At 35.6% G+C, this 18235-nt stretch overlaps 1 protein-coding gene and 1 pseudogene across 1 annotated transcript; both read right to left on the bottom strand.

Annotated features, from left to right (window-relative positions):
* Positions 1–8308: 8308 nt before the first annotated feature.
* Positions 8309–9314, bottom strand: LOC137744474 (uncharacterized). The gene is made up of 2 exons (XM_068484279.2): positions 8581–9314; positions 8309–8396 (listed from the first exon to the last, which is right to left on the bottom strand). The coding sequence occupies exons 1-2, from the start codon at positions 9210–9212 to the stop codon at positions 8309–8311; spliced, it is 720 nt and encodes a 239-aa protein (XP_068340380.2). The 5' UTR covers positions 9213–9314.
* Positions 9315–15322: 6008 nt separating this feature from the next.
* LOC137744144 (large ribosomal subunit protein uL6 pseudogene) lies at positions 15323–16040 on the bottom strand (annotated as a pseudogene).
* Between the last annotated feature and the right edge of the window lie 2195 nt (positions 16041–18235).

The following is an 18235-nucleotide window of genomic DNA, read 5'->3' as shown; positions in this document are numbered from 1 at the left end:
GTGGGTTCCCATTTCCTTTCCAAACATCTCACATGCATTTCTTCATTATTTCCTAACCCTACATGCATTATTTATTGCATCTTCACATGCATTCACACACACTTTACACATTCAAACCGTGAGCTCCCATTCCTATATGCCATTTTCAGATTTCCACCCACTAACCTAGTCATCAACACATGCACTTCCACCTTTCATCCACAATGATTCATGATTCATTCACTTTGCATCCTTTAATTCAATCACATACTTTTCCATCATTAATTAGCCACTTGCATCTTAAACAAACAACCATATGTTCCCTCCACTACTCCTATAAATACCCTTGCATTCATTCATTCAAGAACATCTCATTCACAACACAACACCCCTCAAACACTTCCATTCTTTCCTTAGCCGTGAGTCCCCCCTCCCTACTAATCCAAACACCAACCATCTTTCCATTTCCATCACTCCTCACTCCATTCCACACTTCCATTCCCCCAAACCAACTATCCTTAGACCTTATGCTACAACAACGAGGAAGAGAAGAGGACCTAAACGTTCATACAATTCAAGTTTGAGTTGTTGGAATGTTTAGGTGATTCTTTGATTTCAATGTTTCATTTTAATTCTCTTTGTTTTGTACGTATAAGGAATGGAAGAGAAGAGTGCCTAAACGTTCATACAATTCAAATTTGAGTTGTTGGAATGTTTAGGTGTTTCTTTAATTTCAAAGTTATGAGGAAATAAACCCCCCTTTAGCTAGGGGGTGATTCGAAACTATGTTTATATTTGCAATATGAATTGATTAACTTTCGTTGGAATTTCATAAGTTGTGGATTCAATTCGTTTAACTGTTTGATTGATAACTTATTTATGTATGTTCATTGAGATTGCAAGCTTAATTTTCATGCATGAATATGACGCTAGAATATAAGTGAGTTTCACCTAAACGTTACGAACTTATATTCACAAGTAGTGGAGGTTGCTCATAATCGCGTTAAACGAATTCTTGGCATAAGTTTCATGCGTATTCCATAGTAACGAATGCCTCGTCGATGTTTATGATTTCCGTTGAACTTAATGATCTTTGTTGAATGTCTCTATCATGCGTATTCCATAGTTAGGGACTTTGATTAAGAATAATTTGGTTGTAATGCGTATTCCATTCAATCCAACGAATCTAGGGAAATCTGAAAGTTAATTTAAGCGAACCTAATTAACTTGGAGCATTGAGTTTCATAATTTATCGAAAGACCAACTGAGAATCAATCTTGTATGCAAGTGTAACATGTATGGAGATGAACCCCTTAGCTAGCATTCATCCATAAACTTCATATTTACATTCTGTCTAGTTTATTAACTTGTTTCGTTATTTCAATTTTCGTAAGAACCTCAATCCCCCTTTTGCTTTAATGCTCATTTTAGTTAGAATTCAATTTAGTTTGTGTTTTTAAAGCATTTTGAGTTTTTGGTTTGTCTTAGTGTTTTAAATTTTAATTTTGCATTCTTTGAGTCTAGTTTAGTGTTTTAAACTTTATTTTACGTTTTTGAGTCAGTTTCCAAGAGATTTGCAATCCCTCCTAATCCCCGGTCCAGAACGATCCCTACTTGCACTTATACTACAAATCGTCAAAAAGAGGGTTTAATTTGTGTGCGTATAAATCTCGCACCATTGGGTCATATTACCCGTTTATTTTAACTTGTTTGACAGGACATAGCTTATTAAGATATCGGATATGTCATGAAAACGACACGAATACGACACAACCGCCAGATCTAGTAAAAATGCAACCGAAATGTTGTGTAGTGGTGCACGGTTAGCCTAAACTCTCTCACCTTCACTACAGGACATTGCATTACTTTGGAAATTCTCTATGATAGAGTTGTCATGTCATCATTTCGATGGACTATTAAGTATTTTTCCTCTATCCTCGTTTAAAAAGAGAAGCAGCAGTTTACCATTATTATATTTCACTAAAATGATGCCAAACACCACTAATGAGACCGTTACCATTTTTTTTTTCAACATAATCATCAAGCAACTGCCATTGTGAAGAACAATTACATCAACTTGGCTTCAAATCTTTGTTGTTTCCTTGCGTGCGCCATGTATCTCATCACATTCTTTAATATTTTTGTTTGAAAATTTTGTACATATGATTCACGAAACGAAGCTTTAAGAAAAACTAAAGGAAACTTTAAATTTGGAACCGTGATCATGCATTGTTAATGAAATTTATAGGTTGATTGTGTTCATGGAATGCTATCATGCTTTGTCATTCTGCACGGATATACGCATAATGTATCCAATACCCATTCATGAGGAAACAAGATGTTTCGGGGCCAATCATCATCATTTGTAACTTTCCAAATGCTTCATTTTGTCTGTTAATTCTGAACCTGCTAATCATGATATGATTAGTTTACTAAAAAATGGGTCATGGTGATAAAAGTAGTAATAGCAGTGCGGACAAAATATAGTTGGTGCTTCTACCATTATTGGATGGGAATAGAAATTAGTTACAAGGAGGAATTGTTTATGTTTCCTTTAAGAGTCAATACTGGATTTCATTCACTAGAAAAGTGCCAGAATACAATGAAATTATAAGTGCACACACATGTAAAGGAGGAAATTGCGAAAATGCAGTTGTACTCTGTAAAAACTACATTTTTTTATTTACTGGGGAAAATACTTGCTTGAATCTACAATATGAAACGTTGGTGTTTTTTTTTTTTTTTTGGTCTTTCATCACATGATCGATCATAAGGGTTACCAAAAAATTTAGTAAGAAAACTGATTATCACATGAACAATAAGTAGAATGAAATGGAACTGCATAGAGGAAGCAATGGAATAAGCGGTTGCTTATGCAGTGAGCTATTTTTCCATGAATTTCAGTGGTTGCTATCTCTTGTCCTTGCCTGAAAACTGAGTACCGATAAAGTGTAGTATTCTTGACAGTTTTGATAGAGCTTTTCGTTTCACAATTTCCACAATTATGTGAACGTATCAAAAACATTATTGCTTATTTTGGGTGTTAGGTTGATCTACTTAGACTATGCCAGAATCTCATCAATCGATTGTGTATGGGTACTTGGAGTATTTACATTGTCATAACAGAAAAGGTACCCTGTATGAATGCTCAATTTATATGCGGATTAACCAAAATCTCTGCATCAATTTACTTATTTTTAAATTTTTATCTCCAGATCTTTTACTTTTTCCTTCTGAGGAGTTCTATTCTTTGATCAGAGCATAAATTCCGTATTAGGTTACAGGCCTTGGGATTTCTGTGCAATGAAGAATGCTGATCTGGGGATATAGTTTGGGAGAGGCTTACACTGTGAATCGGAGGTAACACAGTTGGCTTGTGAGTTGTGAACATGGGGTCGTTGGCAAAGAACGAAGCAACTACCTTAAAGGATGAAAGGTTTTTAGTAATGAACACGCAGATGAACAGTATCCGCTGAAAATGATTCGCTTTTCGATAAGGTAGTCATGATCTTATTGAAAATACTGTTTGAAAGATAGAGTTATCTAGACGTTGACGGAACAAGTATCGGTTACATAAAATAGTGGAGTGATCTGGTCACATCCCATGGCATGATGCTGCCTTGAAGGTTTGGGATGACATTCCAGTTTCGGATGCAGCATTCCTGTTATAAATTTGACGGACAGTATATGCAATCCAGACCATTAAATATGGAAGTTCCGAATGTTATTGAACACCTTCAGGTTATCATATGTAAAATGCTTGGAGCTGTTTTGTGTTTTGCGTGGTAACGAAACTATAAAACATTCCACATTCACTTGTATATAAACTTTTGATTACGAGTTCAATTTTATTTCTTCCAATGCTTATGAGAAAGCAAAAACCTTTTTCTATTAATTAATTGATTTTAAATTAATCAATTAAGTTGTCTTTGTTTTTGGATTTGGGCTAGTTGTTGCTTTCTATGAGGCCTTTGTTTTGAAATGTTGGTTGGCTGGCTGGTCCTTGTCTGTATTCTCGATGGGCTCATAGAAGGAACAAAAATTCATAAATTGGGGACATAATTGATATTATGAGAAAAGAGGTCTTAACTGACATTAATTGTCAAACACAATATCGATTTCGTCAACACAATCGGAGCTGGTCCATTGGGGTTGTCCTCGTTTCTGATTCACATCAATGTGACTGAAATTTAGCACACTGCCTACATTTTGGAGGCTTGGTGTTGCTGGGCCTTTGGCCACATATGCAAGCTTGGCTAGATTGGCGATTGAGGATGTACCTGTTGGAAAACTAAGAGTATATGATACTAACAAGTTTCCTAGATTACTAACAGAGGTTAACATAATACCTGAGGCAGCCATTGCCGAACAAGAAAAGGATATCTTCTACTCGTTGAAAGACTTAATGTTCTTAAGGTGATAGAACCCAGTAACGCAGAACTTTTCTTTACGAGCAGGGAGTCCTTATATAGATTAACATTCACCAACTTCTCTCTATCATGGAGAGTTGGTTTTTGTCAGTTAACAGCAGTTTCATCAAATAAGTGGGATGGTAGTTATCTCCACAATTGATATCCATATTTCCTTAATAATAGGAAGCAGTTTTTTTTCCACGTTTGCAACTTACGTCAAACTGTATTGTTACCAAATACATTTCATCCTTCACTAAATGATAGTTTAGTCCAATTAAGTTTCTAACATTCTCCCACTTGGACGTAAACTAATCATTTCATCGAAATGTTATCACAATTACAATATTGACTCCTTAGTGATCACATCCAGTTACACGTAACTTGCTTCCCCACATCTACCAGTATTAGTTCAAATGTCGAACTCTAGAAAACCATGTGCAGCTCTCATTGGCACATGCACTCTAAAATCACTGTCATTTGAGTCTAATCTGTATGATGTCAAACTTTCAATGAACTTCACATTCATTTTTCTATGAATCAATTCAATCAACTTTATGGATCATCTTTGGATAATCACGGTTCCTTTACTGAATTGAAAATCATATACCACTTTGTGTTATATAAGCTATATAACTCAGAATAATCATAAAGATTCAGCACATGCATATTTATTACTGCAACTCAGTCTTAAACCATCACTTCTTAATTGTAATGGCATACTGATAATCATGCAAATACATATAAATAAGCATTCAAACATGCAATTCGTATAAGAGTTTCTTACTCCCACATTTCAGCAGATTCCAGAGATTCGTGCACACCCATCTTCATGATATGTTCTTTGAATACTCCCACTGCTAAGGGTTTTGTCAATGGATCAGCTATCATAGAATTTGTGTCAATATGCTCGATCACAACCTCACCCTTTCTCACATGTTCTTTGACTGACAAATATTTGATGTCCATCAGTCTTGTAGCTTCTGACTTCTTATTATTTTTAGAAAAGAAAAAAACTGCCTTATTGTCACAATACAACACCAGTGGACTTGAAATTGAATACACAATTCCCATGAATTTGATCAAATTCTTCAGCCACAATCCCCTCTTTGTAGCTTCAAAACAAGCTATAAATTCAGCTTCCATAGTTGATGTAGCCAAGGCCTTTTGTTTTACACTTCTCCACGATACTGCAGCTCCGGCTAGGAAATACAAATATCCACTGGTTGATCTTCTATCATCTGTACAACCTGCAAAATCCGCATTAGTGTAGCCAAATAGTTCCAAGTTCTCCACTTTCTTATATACCAGCATGAATGACTTAGTCCTCTGCAAGTATCTTAATACTTTCTTCGCTGCAACCCAGTGTTGTTCACCTGGATTAGATTGATACCTTCCCAACACACTTATGGCAAAAGCCAAATCCGGTCTCATACAAACCTGTGCATACATTAAACTCCCAACTAATGATGCATAAGGTTTGTTAATCATGCTTTGTTTTTCTAAGTCATTTCTCGGGCACTGAGACTTATTCAATCTATCTCCCTTCCCCATTGGCACTTCTCCATTTGAACAGGTTTGCATATTGAACCGATGCAATACCTTCTCTATATATGATCTTTGTGAGAGTCCTAGCAAACCCTTTGATCTGTCTCTAATTATCTCAATCCCCAACACATATGACGCATTTCCCATATCTTTCATCTCAAAGGTATTGGACAACAATTTCTTAGTTTCATGTAAGAGGTTGATATCATTGCTAGCTAATAAGATATCATCCACATACAAAACAAGAAATATGAATTTCGAACTACATACTTTGAGATATATGCAATCATCTATTTTATTCTCATTGAAGCCAAGAGACGTGATTTTCTCATCAAATTTCATAAACCATTGCCTGGAAGCTTGTTTCAAACCATATATTGACTTTCTCAACTTGCATACCATATTTTCTTCTCCTTGCTTAATGAAACCAGCTGGTTATTCCATGAAGATTTCTTCCTCCAAATCACTATTCAAGAAGGCTGTCTTTACATCCATCTGATAAAGCTCCAGGTCATAATGAGCCACCAGTGCAAGAATTACCCGAAGTGAGTCCTTTGTTGAAACTGGTGAAAAAGTTTCTGTATAATCCACCCCTTCAGTTTGTGTGTAACCCTTTGCCACCAACCTCACCTTATGTCTTTCAACCTTTCCACGTGAGTCTTTCTTTGTTTTAAAAACCCATATATTTCCTATTGGTTTAATATTGGCTGGTGCAGGAACTAAAATCCATACATGATTTGTTTGCATGGATCTCAATTCTTCATGCATTGCTTCCAACCATTTATCAGATTGCAAGCTATCCATTGCTTCTTGATAAGTGACCGGATCATCAGACACACCCTCATTCATTTCAACCTTATGATAATACACGACATAGTCATCAGGGATGGCTGACCTTCTGGCTCTTGGTGGCAATACCCTTCTATCATTTATCACCCCTTGCATTGAAGAACTCATTGGTACCTGAGATGAAGAAGCTACATTTATTGGACCAACATAAGAATTTAGTGGCACACCATTTGTATTTGTTTCGATTATTTCATCTTGATAATTAAAATCTTCAAGTTGAAAATCCATTGTGGGAGGCTGCTGCAACTCCATTGAACCTTCAAAATTTTGATCTTCACGAACACTTCTTTGCTCTTCAAAGTCAAAGGATGGCAATGTCTGTGAACTACTCGATACTTCCCCATTCTCAATAAACTTGGCACTATTGGATTCAAAAATTTTGTTCGAAAGGTTTGGTGCATAGAATCTGTAGCCTTTAGATTTATCAGGAAACCCTACAAAATGACAAGAAATGGTTCTAGGATCCAATTTCTTCTCATTAGGATTATACATCCTTGCCTCTGCACTGCAGCCCCATATATGTAGATGATTTAAACTTGGCTTCCTACCAGTCCACATCTCGAAAGGAGTCTTGCAAACTGATTTACTAGGAACACGGTTTAAAATATAGTTTGCCATTTTTAAAGCTTCTCCCCACAAGTGTTGTGGAAGTGTTGAACAACTCATCATACTTCTCACCATATCCATCAGTGTCCTATTCCTTCTCTCAGCCACACCATTTTGTTGTGGTGTGCCTGGAGTAGTGTACTGAGCTTGAATCCCACACTCTTCCAAATATTGCGCCAAAGGTCCTTTGGATTGACCCTTCTCTGTGTACCTGCCATAGTATTCCCCTCCTCTATCTGACCTTAGGATCTTTATGGACATTTCTTGTTGTTTTTCAACTTCGGTTTTGAACACTTTAAAGCAATTTAATATAGAAGACTTATCCGAGATTAAATAGAGATATGAAAATCTCGAAAAATCATTCGTAAAAGTCACAAAATACACATTTCCACAAAGTGTTTTGGTTGGAAAAGGTCCACAGACGTCTGAATGAATAATCTCCAACAACTTTAGTCTTCTAGTTGAAGTTTTCTTCTTAGAAATTATTAATTTTCCCTTAAAACACTCAATACAATTTGATAAGTCAAAGAAGTCTAAAGTCGGTAGGATATTATCCTTGACCAAGCGATCCATTCTAGTTTTCGAAATGTGTCCCAATCTTCTATGCCAAAGCATAGAAGATTTTTCATTTAAAAACATTCTTTTACTCGAACCCATTGAATCAACATTAAGGCAAGCAAAATCATTCACCACTGAACACAACAATTGCCAAAGATAATTGACTAGAAAACAAACTCCAAGAACATCTTTTGGATTATTTTTCAAGTAAATTCTGATACTCTCATTGTCTCCATTGAAAGCCAAACCAGATTTTACAAGTTTTGAAACAGAAACTAAATTCCTTCTAAGTGAAGGTACGTAGAGTACATCAACTAATTCTAAAATAAAACCACTAGATAATTCCAGCTTAAGGTTGCCTACTGCTTCCACAACCACTTTATTGCCATTGCCAACGAAAACTTGAAAAACTTCACTTCTTGTAGTTGTGACTCCTCTTGTGAAACCCTACAAAGAATTGGTGATATGAACCGAACACCCAGTGTCAAACCACCAAGTATTTGGAGGGACTTCAACAAGATTAGTTTCAAAACAAACAAAAATTTTAACAAAAATACCTTTCTTAATTTTCCAATTCTTGAGTTTCTCACAATTCTTCCTTATGTGTCCAATGTTTTTGCAAAAATAACACCTTATGTTGTCCATAATTTCCTTATGATCCTTCGGTCCCTTAAAGGAAGAAGCAGCTATAGCAGTTACTAGAGAAGAGTCTAGTTTAGAAGCCTTACCAGAATGAAACATTGGCCTCTTCCCTTTGTTGGTGTTTCTTTTGAGCCTGCCTTCCTCCTGAGCACATATGGAAATTAGTTCATCCAGTGACCATTTTTCCTTCTGTGTGTTGTAAGTGATCTTCAGTTGATCAAAGGATTGAGGTAGGGAAGTTAATGCCATATGAACAACAAAAGCATCATCAACCGGGACCTCTAAGTCCTTCAATTTTGTTGCAATGTCAACAAGCTTCAGTATGTGCTCCCTTACACTTTTGCCTTCATCAAACTTCAAACTGGTCAGCGTCGCCATCAATTCACCCATCTCGGCTTTCTCGGACTCTTTGAACTTTGCTCTAATTGAATCCAGAAAATCCTTAACTTTGTCACATGCAGGTATCCCACCTCTCACAGTCTCACTCATGGTTCTTCTCATCACCATGAGCGACATCCTGTTGGCTTTCTGCCACTTTTCATGCTTCAAACGTTGCTCAACAGTCGAAGTGTCAGTCAGATATGCAGGTTCATCCTCTCTCAGCGCTAAATCGAGATCCATCAGGCCCAGCAAAATCTCAATGTCTTGTTTCCACCTTTTGAAGTTTCCTCCATTGAGAGGCTCGATCGATGAAAGGCTAAGTGCAGATGATGTTGCTGAGGCAGCCAAATAAAACATTAAATGCAATTTTTAATTTCATGCATCACTTACACATGTTTATATATCCCCTTTTGGTCCGAAATATAAACACCCCTTAAAAGTCATCATGTATATTCTGACCACTTCAATCATCTTTTATCACAGATATATCAAGTCTTTGGACAAGATAATTACAAGATTATACAAGGAATGATTCATACAAACCTTATGCATTTTATATATTCTTTCCTTTGGAAAAAAGTATGAACATGCAATGAATCTTTATACCCTTCTTTGCCAGAATATACATCCAAATCATTCACTTTGGTGAATTCAAAATATTATGGTAAGTGCTGCATGACATTAAAAGAACTTTTGAGGCAAAACACCCTCATGCATTTTATTGAAAGCATCGATTCGGTGATGTCATGTGCTTTGGATCAACACATCATAATTAAAAATAAAAATTCACATGCTTGAAAACATATGCAGTTCGACACGTACATTCGAATCTAGGATATGTTAATTTGGCTCTGATACCAAAGGTTGGAAAACTAAGAGTATATGATACTAACAAGTTTCCTAGATTACTAACAGAGGTTAACATAATACCTGAGGCAGCCATTGCCGAACAAGAAAAGGATATCTTCTACTCGTTGAAAGACTTAATGTTCTTAAGGTGATAGAACCCAGTAACGCAGAACTTTTCTTTACGAGCAGGGAGTCCTTATATAGATTAACATTCACCAACTTCCCTCTATCATGGAGAGTTGATTTTTGTCAGTTAACAGCAGTTTCATCAAATAAGTGGGATGGTAGTTATCTCCACAATTGATATCCATATTTCCTTAATAATAGGAAGCAGTTTTTTTTCCACGTTTGCAACTTACGTCAAACTGTATTGTTACCAAATACATTTCGTCCTTCACTAAATGATAGTTTAGTCCAATTAAGTTTCTAACAGTACCTCCACCAGAAAAAATTTCCTAGCCAAGGTTCAAGTCATTTCGTGGTGATTTCGATCCTGACTACCACGTCATACATTACTGGAATGTAATGGCGCTACACAACAACAACGATGCGTGGATGTGCAAGATGTTCCCATCTACTCTTGAGGGACTTGCAATGAGATGGTATTCAAAGCTGCTAGCTAACTCTATTGACTGTTTCGAATTTTTGGTCGGCATGTTCATAAACACCTATTTGTTTTGCCGAGACATTTGCAAGCACCCCGAGGCCATGTTCTGGATGGTCCCTTAGTCTAAGGATGAAAGCCTCATAACCTACCTGAAGCGCTTCCAAGCAGAATTGGTGGAGATGGAGAAACCTGATGACAAGTTAGCCACGATGGCATTTAAATGGTGTTCAAACAAGGGTTGTATGTTCATTCACCTCTTTCTCAGAAAACTGAACAAAAGAAAGTATGATTACGCCACTTTGGGCGAGTGATTTGATATTGCGGATGATCTAACTAACTGGAATGAAAAGAGCAAGGGAATGATTGTCAAATCAGGCTACTTTAGAAAGACTGACAGAAGAAGGGCCGACAGAGACACACCCCCTCCCTCTCCATGACATGTTACTATAAGGGGTGCAGGGACAAAGAGTCCCGCCAAAACCAAAACAGTATACCGCTTTAAACACCGTAAGCAACAACATCATCCATAACATAAAGGACAAACCATTCATCGAAGAGCTCTTAGATCTGGGGCACTGTTGGGAATTCGTCAGAGACAAAAGTAAGGAAAGAAGGCTCAGTTAAACCCAGAGACATGAATCGATCTAACAAATACACTGGTGATGAAGACCGACAACATGCAAACAAATCCTACCCTTAACACAAACTACATCAATGGAGTGCGAAATACTCAAAAGGACGGAGAAACAACGAGAAAAGTCGCTAGAAACCCAATACCGATCAGCTTGAGATGGATCCCTCGTCAACGCCTACAAATCAGTAAAAAAGAAGTTAATCCAAGCTACACATGGTTTGATTCCCTTCTCGGGATATGTAGGTAGTCCAACCTGGACTCAATCATAATGTCGTCGTCTGCGCGAAGACAAGTCCATGGATAACTCATCTCCCAACGCTCCATTATACGCTTATCGTCAAAAGTGATCCCTAATGTAATTTTTACACCATATCATCTTATTCTTAGAACTACACCAATGGTTTGATTCACTGTCCTGGAGATATCTCAGAGAGAATTTCCGGTGGAGCAGTGGGGTGATGGTCCCGCTTATGAGGTTAAATCAGTATGTTCTAAGAAGAAATATTTAAATATCAATCTCATCGATTTCATAAGTATCATACCAAATTTCATCAATCAAATCGTTTTTTTCAAGAAATACGAGACATCTAAGTCATGACATGAGTCCCACATTTGCTGAAAGAGCTTGGCAGGTTATTTTGAGGTCATATCTACTATTCAGAGTTTGCCTTGATTTGGTACCAAGGAAATATTTTCTCAATTTTTGTTAGAGTTGTTGCAGCCGCTGAAGCAGCTATTAGCCTAGTTATTGTTTCATCAATTTATTGTAACAGAAAATCAACTTGTATGAAATTTGTTCCGAACCAACGACCCTATGTCATGCACAAGAATGGAGTGTGCCTCCCTCTCAGATTCCATTGACCGCATGAAATCACAGTTGATGTGGCTCCTCTAATCATTTATCATATGTCTAACCCTGAGAGATATTGTCTTTTTGTTCTTCCTTGCGGAAAAACAAAATTGTTCAAAACCAAACATAAAATTGCACCGGAAAAGCAGCATAACCGTCCCTACAAATTAAAAGTTTTCCATAACCCACAAACTTTGATATACATATTGTCCACATCCAACATAGATTTTCAAAAACAAACAAACTAAAATAATCAGCTTATATTTAATTATGAAATACAATTGTACAACAAAAGACAACTGTAAAATTCATACAAATTATGATCCTTCTCCCTCACATGTCACAATCGCTGCATTATCGGATGCGAAATCGGACAAATGCGATATCTACAAAATTATAATTCCATAAGTTCAAAAACCCACAAAATTTGAAACATGATTAAACATTAAAAAAATAATTTTCATAACAAAAAAAAAAAAAAAGAAAAAAAGTTCTTAATTGGGAGAAAGAGAGACTCACCGTGGATATCTTCGATTGTCGATGGTGAGAGTAGGAAAAAGGGAAGAAGATTTAGGATATGGGGGAGAAGAAAGTTTTGAAATTTGGGGGAGAAAAAGATGAGGAAGAGAGGAGATGAGGAGAGAATGTGCAAATCTTGAATTTTAATGAATCCCATGAACCCTTACTCGACGAAACCTTCGTAGCCTAAAGTTCTTTCTTTTTTGCCATTATTTTATGACCGACCTTTCTGGAGACTTTGAGCGATGAAACCTAAAGGTAGCTCGTCACGCACTTTTTGAAGGGTGTTAAAGTGTTTTGTCGCCAAGAAATTTGTTTGCCATGCAAAAAATGGTGCCAAATTCTTATTTTACCCGAACTTTTTCATAGTTGCGCGACTAATAGTTGAGGTCGTCGGGCAAACATCCTTGGCATCATGCAATGTTTTTGGTTTATTTATTTGCCATGGACATTTGGTGCAATGACACACCTTGTTGGTCATGCAAAGGGTACTTGGGCGACAAATTTGCTTCGTTGGCCAAAGATTTGTCATGTAAACATTTTTTTTTCTACTAATGATGCCTTTTTTTAATTAATTGTTTTTTTTTGGACTACAACAATATATTTTAAGGAGTTCTAATGAAAATGGCTTGAGCTAAGTTTAATTTAATAAAAAACCACCCTATACTATTATTTAACCAAAAAGGCTTTATTTAATCATAAGGACAAAACTAATCTATATCAAACCCACAAACATTTAACACAAATGGGCTGAACTAAAAGCCCAAAACGAAATGATTTTTTTTTTCCACATTTGCCCTTAACGGCAATGCTATTCTGTCAGCCAATTCTGTTAGAGATAAACTTCCCTTTATTTACAAGTATGCCATTATGACAGCCAGTTCTTTCTTTCGTTTTTTCTTTTGGCTGTTCCTTCTCTCTTCAGGTTTTGCTTTTTTTTGTTTTTTTCTTGTTTTCTTCTTGTCATCCCTCTTCCTCCTGAAAGGAAGGTAAAACTCAATGTGGGTGAAGGAGAGTGGCCACCTCCTCAAACCATTTTGCACGTTTAAAGAAAATGGGTGCAATTGCTTCCCCAATTTCTTTTATTTTATATATATCTATATATATATTATGTTTTTTTTATTGTTATTATTTTGTTAGTTTATTACTTTTTTGTAATTAGGTGGTTTAGATTCTTTTGTTGATCAATTTCCACCCTTAATCTTGCTTACCACTTAGAACCCATTCTCCTGGAATGCAAGAGCCACTCCATTGGAAATTATCCCAATTTCATTTTCAGTTTGTGAGTCTTTGTAGATTTGCCAGTGGGGTCTCAACTCTTGACGGATAAAACAATGGTCTTGTAGATTTGCTCGTAAAGCTCTGGTATTTTCACCGGCTCAAGTGTTGTCAATATCACCACCTTCTTCTTATTATCTGCCTTTACCGGCAGTGTTGTTCGTGGCTTTGTTCTGTCCCAGCAACAACTTGAAAAACAAATCCACAAAAAATGCATTGATATCATACAAACAATTTGATACTTTACGTCTTCAAGTAAAAAAAAGGAAAATCAAATAGCTACATTATTTCCCCAACTAAACAAAATTATCAATTATAAACGTTGAACACTAACTATTTCTCGAATTGGATAGGGGTATCGATACTATTTCTTAAATAGAACACTAGTACTATTATTATTTCTTAAATTGAACACTGGCACTGTCATTATTTCTCAAATTGAACACTCACTATTTCTTAAACTGGGTAGTGGTACTATCACAATTTTTTAAACTGAACATTCACTATTTCGTAAATTGAACACGAGTATTATCACTATTTCTTAAATTGAATACTGACTATTTTGTATACTAAACACAGGTATTATCATTATTTCTTAAACTTAAGACTAATATTATCACTATTTCTTAAACTGAATACTGATTATTTCTTAAGTTGAACACTAACTATTTTTAGAATTGAACATAGGTACTGTTACTATTTCTTAAACTAAACACTGACTATTTCTAGAACTGAAAACTGACTATTTATTAAATTGAAAACTTGTACTATCATTATTTCTTAAGCTAAATACTAACTATTTTTCGAATTGAACAAAGATACTATCACTATTTCTTAAACTAAGTACTAATGTCATCACTAATTTTTAAACTAAACACTATTTCTAGAATTGAATATGTGTGTTGTCACTATTTCTTAAATTGAACACTGCTATTATCACTATTTCTTAAACTTAACACTGACTATTTCTTAAACTGAAAATGGGTATTATCACTATTTATGAAACTGAACACAATTACTATTTATGAAAGTGAACACGAGAACTATTTATGAAACTGAACATGATTACTATTTATGAAACTGAACACGAGTACTATTGCTGAAATTGAACACTACCTATTTCTAAAAATTGAACATTAACTATTTATAGAATTGAATACGAGTAATATCACTATTTCGTAAACTAAACAACGATTTTTTTGTTATGCATGAAACAAAAACATAATTTTAAAACACCTCCAAATACACTACATAAATTTTCATTTACAAATTTATTATTTTCTTTCACAAACACACGACACAACACCCCAAGTGCACACATATAATAGCCATCCTTGAGAACATGAGATATTACAAACAAACAAAAAAAATTAAACAAACCAAACTCTCATTTTTATTTTAGCATTCTAATGGCTTATTTCCAAATCAATACAACTTTGCCTTAAATCTGCCTTCCATACCAATCAATGCTTCCTCGTACCCAGAAGTAACAAAAGAATGCTTACCCATATTTCCAACGTAACGCAGTAGCTTAGTGATTACAAAAGGGCAGCTTTCCCTCAAGTACTTAAATCCATCAGTTTCTCCATTATTCCTCTATGAAATGAATCAAATATATCAACCATGACAGATATTTAATATTTTTCTCTCTAATTTCTTACCAAAAACAGCAACACAATCAAACATTCAACAGAACCCGCAGCCCGCATCTGCCCCTTGATATATTTTCTTCCACAGGAACTCTCCAACAAAAGGAATAACCAGCCAATTCCATGAAGAAATTAAACTACATTCAGAAAGAACACAAAAACAAACACCCTTCATTCCTCTGCAACAATGGTTCCCCTCTCGCTCACATAGATACCATCAAGAAACTTCCTGATATACAAGATGGCATTTCTGGTTGATCAGGGCACAAGATCGTGAAAAATTCATTTACATCCAAGATGGGGTTATCCTTAACCTTTTCAGATTGGGTGATAGAAACATCATTATATCCACCTTACTCACCTTCTTTCAAAAAGTTACGTGTGTCGATCAACTTGGCCTCATTAGTGATTGAGGCATTGATGGAAAAATTAGCATACACAAACGCATCTTGTAGCGATACCCTTTGGTGATGTCGGTGATGAGATTTCCGATGTGGGAGAGAGCGGTGCGGATGGCAGGGCTGATTTTGAGGGAGCCAAACTAGGCCTTAACCTTCAGCTTCCGCTTTCTGGTCGTATTCCCATGAGGACCTTGATGATCTTGGCGTGGACCTTGATCTTGACACCGTCGGGGATGTCTATGGTCTCAGAGGAAAGGATGGTCATCATATTCGCTGCTGTGGTTGTTTCTCTCACTCTCTCGCTTTGCAGCTCCATTTGGTGATGAAAGAAAATAAGGAATTTGAGGTTATGGAGGCAGGGAATAGCAGAGAGAAGAAAGGAAGAGAGGATAAAAGAACAAAGACCTGCCGTCGGGGCAAAATCGGAAATTTATAGTTTGGACCATTTTAACTGGGCTAGTTTAATATTGGGTTTTGTCCTAACCATTAAATAAAGTTAGTACATGATTTTTGGTTAACATTCAAAATTTTCAAACTCTTATCATTAACTTTCCTTATATTTTACACTAAAGGGAATGAGAGTTTGGCTAAGCCACACAATGGGCAACTTAATTTCGTATCGAATTCACCATCCATCAAATTCGAACCTAAGACCTCTCACTTATAAATGAAGAAGAATACCACTAGACCATAGTACTGAGTGACTTCAACTAATTGCTTTTAAGGTAATCAATTAAATTGTCTTTGTTTTTGGATTTGGGCTAGTTGTTGCTTTCTATGAGGCTTTTATTTTGGACTGTTGGTTGGCTGGCCAACTTGTGCCTGTATTCTTGATGGGCTCACAAAAGGAATAACATTTTTTTTTTTTAATAAAAAAGAATAAAAATGTATAAATTGGGAACATAATGGATATTTTCAAAATGAGGTCTTGCTACTTGTGTTCACTAACAGTCAAATGATTAATCACTTAATACTACGTGGTATTACTTTTCACTTGTAAGCGGGATGTTTTAGATTCGATTTTCCTTAAAAGCGAATTCAAACCAAATTATTGTGGTTAACCCATTGTGAGGTTTGACTGCTCTTCGATTGGGAGATAATATTGAATGTGTTAAAAAGAAAAGAAAAAAAAAATGAAGTTAAATGAATAGGGTTAATTACACTAACATCCCCTGAAGTTTATCGAGTTTTCACAAAACTCCCTCACGTATGAGACATTACACTAACCTCCCCTCATGTTTTAATTCACTTTCACAAAACCTCTTCAGTCAAAATTCTGCCAATAAATTGAAAGCTTTACCCTTATAATTAATTAATTAATAATAAAGAAATATATTAGAAAAAGAATGTTGATTGAAGGGGTTATGTGAAAGTGAATTAAAACGTGAAGGGGTGTTAGTGTAATGTCTTATACGTGAGGAGATTTTTTGAAAACTTGATAAACCTCAGGAGGTGTTACTGTAATTAACCCTAAATGAATAACATAGTAGGTTGGTCTCATTAATTTTTTATGACATCTGAAAAATGTGTTCGGTATAATTAGTGGTTTATTTATCTCATTCTCGATTCTTCTCGCACCCATACCAAAAAATGCCTTTAATTTTTTTTAGTACAAAGGCATATTTATATTAAATGATAGCTGAATGGGATATATATTTATACCAGATGATAGATACTTGGGTTAAGTTACACAATAAGCTAATCATAATAATTTGGTATCAAACTCACTGTATGAGTGGGTTTTGGATCGGTGCTCCAAGTTGAATTACTATCAGTGCTAGCAGGTGTGTGGCTTGCACATCAAATTGGGGCACATTCCACCCAATGTGGCACTTATTTGTAACCACTCCAACGAACTGTCTGCGAAGGGACTTTTAGCAGAGGATATCATTCAAGCTGCGAGTTCTCTACACCCCACGAAGTTTCTACATACCCCTCGATCATGTAATGGTGTTGGCCATAGGTTGGTTAAGTTTGTTATTTCAATTGACAATGAAGTAGTTTGGTTTGAAGAATTCATGATTTTGTTCAAGACCTTCTAGCCAAGATATGATGCAGTCTCCATTTGAAGTCAATAATTTATCGCCTTTCATTAAAAAAAAAAAAAAAAAAAAAAACATGCCCTTAGTTAATAGTCTAAATTTTTGCCAACTTTTTTTTTTTTTTTAAAAAGTGTTTAACCATATTTTGATAACGAAATATGGTCAAATATTCTTGAAAACCTAGAGTACTTTAAAAAAAAAAGAAAAATTAAGAACAAAAAATTGGGTACTTTTTTTGTTTTTGGTATATCAATATATTTTTACACTAGAAGGAGAGGGAGTTTGGTTAAGCCACACAATGAGCAACCTAATTTGGTATCAAATTCACCATCCACGAAATTCGAACATAAGATTTGTTACTTTCAAGTGAAGAAAAATATCACTAAACTGTAATACTGAGTGACATAACTTGAGTACTTTTAGAAGGCTAGAAG

The sequence above is a fragment of the Pyrus communis genome, chromosome 12, assembly GCF_041283825.1.
Source record: "Pyrus communis isolate YQ-2024b chromosome 12, ASM4128382v1, whole genome shotgun sequence".
NCBI lineage: Eukaryota > Viridiplantae > Streptophyta > Magnoliopsida > Rosales > Rosaceae > Pyrus > Pyrus communis.
The sequence above is the reverse complement of the archived record's forward strand: the minus strand, read 5'-3'. Positions and strand labels throughout refer to the sequence as shown.

What these genes read in the sequence shown, in the direction of transcription:
- LOC137744474 (XM_068484279.2), bottom strand. Translation starts at nt 9,212, where the DNA reads ATGGATCTCGATTTAGCGCTGAGAGAGGATGAACCTGCATATCTGACT. An exon ending in GAAATTATGGACAACATAAG is followed by an intron (nt 8,397 to 8,580) that starts GTGTTATTTTTG and finishes AATTCTTTGTAG; the next exon opens with GGTTTCACAAGAGGAGTCAC.